Source organism: Echinococcus granulosus (genome assembly GCF_000524195.1).
Source record: "Echinococcus granulosus chromosome Unknown EG_S00003, whole genome shotgun sequence".
Classification (NCBI taxonomy): domain Eukaryota; kingdom Metazoa; phylum Platyhelminthes; class Cestoda; order Cyclophyllidea; family Taeniidae; genus Echinococcus; species Echinococcus granulosus.
In genome coordinates this window covers 1,420,282-1,424,192 of record NW_020170383.1, presented here as the reverse complement: position 1 = coordinate 1,424,192, position 3,911 = coordinate 1,420,282, and the positions used below count along the sequence as shown (strand labels likewise).

At 47.7% G+C, this 3,911-nt stretch overlaps 1 protein-coding gene across 1 annotated transcript in view; it reads left to right on the top strand. All coding sequences in view use genetic code 11, as the record gives it.

Moving 5' to 3' along the window:
- The window catches only part of EGR_00839 (Catenin beta), a gene marked incomplete at both ends in the record, with an annotated part of 12,937 nt that extends 11,908 nt beyond the window's left edge, over window positions 1-1,029 (top strand). The window contains one exon of the mRNA XM_024490088.1: window positions 491-1,029. Coding sequence (XP_024355491.1) covers window positions 491-1,029 — 539 coding nt within the window. The remainder of the gene's footprint in view (window positions 1-490) is intronic.
- Window positions 1,030-3,911: the final 2,882 nt, after the last annotated feature.

Below are 3,911 nucleotides of genomic sequence, written 5' to 3'. Positions count from 1 at the left end.
ACACACGCAACACTTCGGCGGCCGTTGGCTGTCCACGCCGGAAAGCGGGCCGCGTGCGTGCGTCAGTACGCGCGTCCGTTCTCTCCCATACCGGTAGTCGTTCCTCCATCCGATTTACTGCATGCGGAAAGTGGGGCACACGATTTGCCTCTCTTTTTCTTCTCTCTAGCAAGCACTTTAATGGGTCAAATGAATAAGATAAGAGAAGCGCGCATGCTCTATTTTAGTCCATATAAAAAGGTTTTTGGAATATTGATATTGTTTGGATTGCCTGCAGTCTGAGTCCTCCGTTTGCACAGTTGACTAACAATTACCGAGAGGCCGCTGTGTACTTCATTTTTTAGGTCAAAGAATAGCTGGTTAGGAAATCTTTTGAAACCTGTATATCCACGCTCGACTTCGTGCCTAGCCTCTTGTCCGCTTTGATTACTGTTAGCTTATTCCCATTTACTCCCTTACAACTATGAGCCTAATGACCCTGTCTCTTCAGCCATGAATGAAGCTGCCTACCCACAGCGTTCATGGGGCAACGGTCCCTACGCCTCTGATCCGCAAGGCCGTCCGCTGTATGCGAATACAATGGCGCCTCACCACCCCCCACCAACACAACAACAACAGGAGACGCTGTACGGACCGCCGGGAATGGGCTATCCTCCGCCCTCAGGTAGTGTGCGGGGTATGCCACCAGCCTACCACCACAGAGGCAGCCCGGCTACTGCAGGTTATTACGCGGGCGGCTACAACATTGAGCCGCAGCAGCCGCCACCGCAGGCTGGTCCTATGACGTCACCAAATCCGCGCGCTTGTTATCCCACCAACACCCCATCCTCGATGGACACTACCACCAGCACCAGCGGTTACACCAGCCCTGGAACTGCAGGTCGAATGGCCCTCGGTGACGACTTCATGACTGGCGCGCCAGTCCTTGACGGTGGGGTAAAACCATCGGCCAATCCTTCGACGCCCACATCGTCAGGTGCACCGCCCGACCACCGCTGGTTTTCGTCGGCCCAAATGTGCCTGCCCTGAAGCTTTTTCGTAGCTCTTATGCGCCAGGCCTTGTCGCCTCTTTTCTATATACACACAATCACTTCTGCATGCACCCTCACGCTGACAACACCCACGTGCATGCATACACATGCACGCCTCTTCTCGATCACGATATTTCGAATGATTTTTCGCGCCATCCTGACCAATTGTCTATCTAAACTACTTTTTCTTCGAAATCCGAGGCCAACAGTATGAATTTCGATTATACATGAGTAAATTAAACACAAGGAAAGCAGTCCAAGGTAAAAACCGGTGGTTAGGATTGCCATCACTTGCTTGAGTTGTGTGTGTGTGTGTGTGTACGTGTATGACGAGGAATTGTGTACATACGTATATGCCGACTGGTTCCTTTTGGTAAGCAACTTTTTGTGCAAGCCTGTTCTATCTCTACTTCACCCCCTTGTCCCTCTTGCTCTATTCTCCCACCTCCAGCATGCTTTATTTACCGCATTAATATACAAATGACTACCCCATTTCTCTTGTTAGTTTTGGGCTGGTTTCAATGACGACTTTTGACGTCTTAGTCTTGAAAAATCAGCAGTGATACAACCAAAGATGAAGGGCGCTTGTGTAAGACACTCACTAGAATTAGCCAGATAAACTTGTAGTCATAGTTACGAGTGGAGAGCCTCCAGCCTCAGCGATGGTATTTCTCACAGCTGATAGCAGTTGTGATCTTACTCAAGATATTAAAAAAGAAGTAATGTGATTTACGTTCGCTGTCTTCAGTCCATAGGCTGTGGGAGTATGCTCTTTTGCAAAGCAATTCCTGTCATTTAGATCTTTTGGATAAGAAGAAAAGTCGTCTGTGTAAATCTTACTGAGTTCCGTAGTTATTCTATTGAGTCAACATTAGACCGTCAGCGACAGATTGATCCGTCAAAAACGGACTGTTGTGTGGACTGGCCAACGGAGTAAGTTTTTTCATCTGAATCTGCTCAGGACTGTAGGTGTATGTGAGTTCACTTTTAAGGTAACACAGTACGTTTCGAAACAGGTCAAGGAAATGGGGCCCTTTGGGTAGTAGTGAATTACAAATTGCTAGTCTATCGTAAAACAATCCTTTCATAGTGTAAAGGAAAACTCCTAGGCCGTTAGATTTTCCTTGTTCATGATGAATGCCCAGAAGCTTCATCAGTTGTGCATCATGGATGATGACAGAAGTGACCAGTTAAACATCTAGAGCGGTGGATATAGTAATTCCTCTATAAATATATATTATTGGGACTAAAGCAATTAATTAATTTAGCAGTTCTCCAACACAATACAGCCCAAGTTTCGACTGCTCTAACTCGGATTCACGTTTTTAATAATCATGTTGTGAATGCACAGCACAACGGCAGCTTAATGTGGGGACAAGGGTTTACCCGAGTTTGGAGGGTAGGCCAATGGCCACACTCAAGGAAATTGCATTCGCTAATTGCTACACTTAATGCATAACGATAGATGGCTACTTGTAGCAAGTACGGATCAAATTAGGTAGGACTCCGTTGGACATTTTATATTAAAAGTGCCTGAGGGGCACATGCAACTACTGATAAACAACAATGCAAACCACCTTCTTGTGCTTTGGGTCAGCTTCCATTAGGGCTGAAAATTGAACTAAATCTAAGTTTAGCAAAGTGCTTACGAGACGCATGAAATAATGCCATATCGCTTGATAATGGAATAATTGCATAGCCGCCAACACGTAACTGGAGGTTTAAAGTACAAATCACAGTCTTGTAAAAGCGCGGAGATCATGAGCGTGTGTGTTTGTAAAACATGTCCCCATACCTAGAAAGCACCCGTCAAGTTATGGGGTGTCAGGCGTGAGAACAGACCGCTTGCCTCAGAGACGCTACTGCGCCCTGCCACGTTGTGGTCAAATAACTGATTTTGTGTTGCTCCTGGAAAGATGGTGATGGTGACTCGGATCCAGGGGAAGTGTAGCGTAGGGAGAGCGAAGGCGAAGGAGGACAAGGGGAGAGGCAATGGGAGGCGAAAGTGGGGGAAGGCGCAGATACGCACGCGCGCACAAGCATGCGTGCTATTGATTATTTTGGTGGGCAGACGCGTGTGCGCAGTCTCATGCGCGCACCACGTCGATGCGTCATCGGACGTCAGACAGTCGCAGTCGGTGTTGTACGCCGCATTGAGAGCGTTGCTCGCGGCACGCTGCGCGAGCGCTGGCAGTGGCAGGCATGCCTACATACGGTCGCACATGCATGCGCGTGTGCATACGTCTGTGTTGGGAACCGGACGCGATCATCGCTCCGGTGGGGTGCGGCCATGCGCACGGGCGCCTGTTGGCAGCACTAAGGGAAGGCGTCGACGGCAGCATCTGCACTACAGTAAACTTGACCAAGATGAAAACCACAGGGCAAAGGACTCCTCCGGCCGTTGAGATCGGGTAATGAAATGAGTAGCAGTTAGGGTTTAGGTGCTGTCACAGCGGGCATGTCTACGAGGTTTTCCTCAAAGTATTGTGCTTCGGATCAGTCGAGCTTATGTCTGTGCAGATGGTGACTCTATTTTGCGTCATACAGTCGGTGAAATGAAGAACGATGGAATAATTTCGCATCTTTACCAGTAGGAACTGCGATTGAACAAATGTTTAAAATGACAGAAACAGTACATTATGTCGGGATGATTGTTTTTTGCAGAAATTTGCAGAAATTCCACCTTGGAAATGTAGCGAATCTAAAAGAACCCATTATACAGCTTGACGTTCAAAGATAATTTAAATTCCAAAGTTCACATAAAGTGCATTACTCGCCGGTTTTCTGCAGCCTTCTGTTTTAAGCCTTAACTTGACGGCTACATATCCAGAGATGGCAACTCGCAACCAGCGTGTGACTGCGCATTTGGGCGAAAGCAGA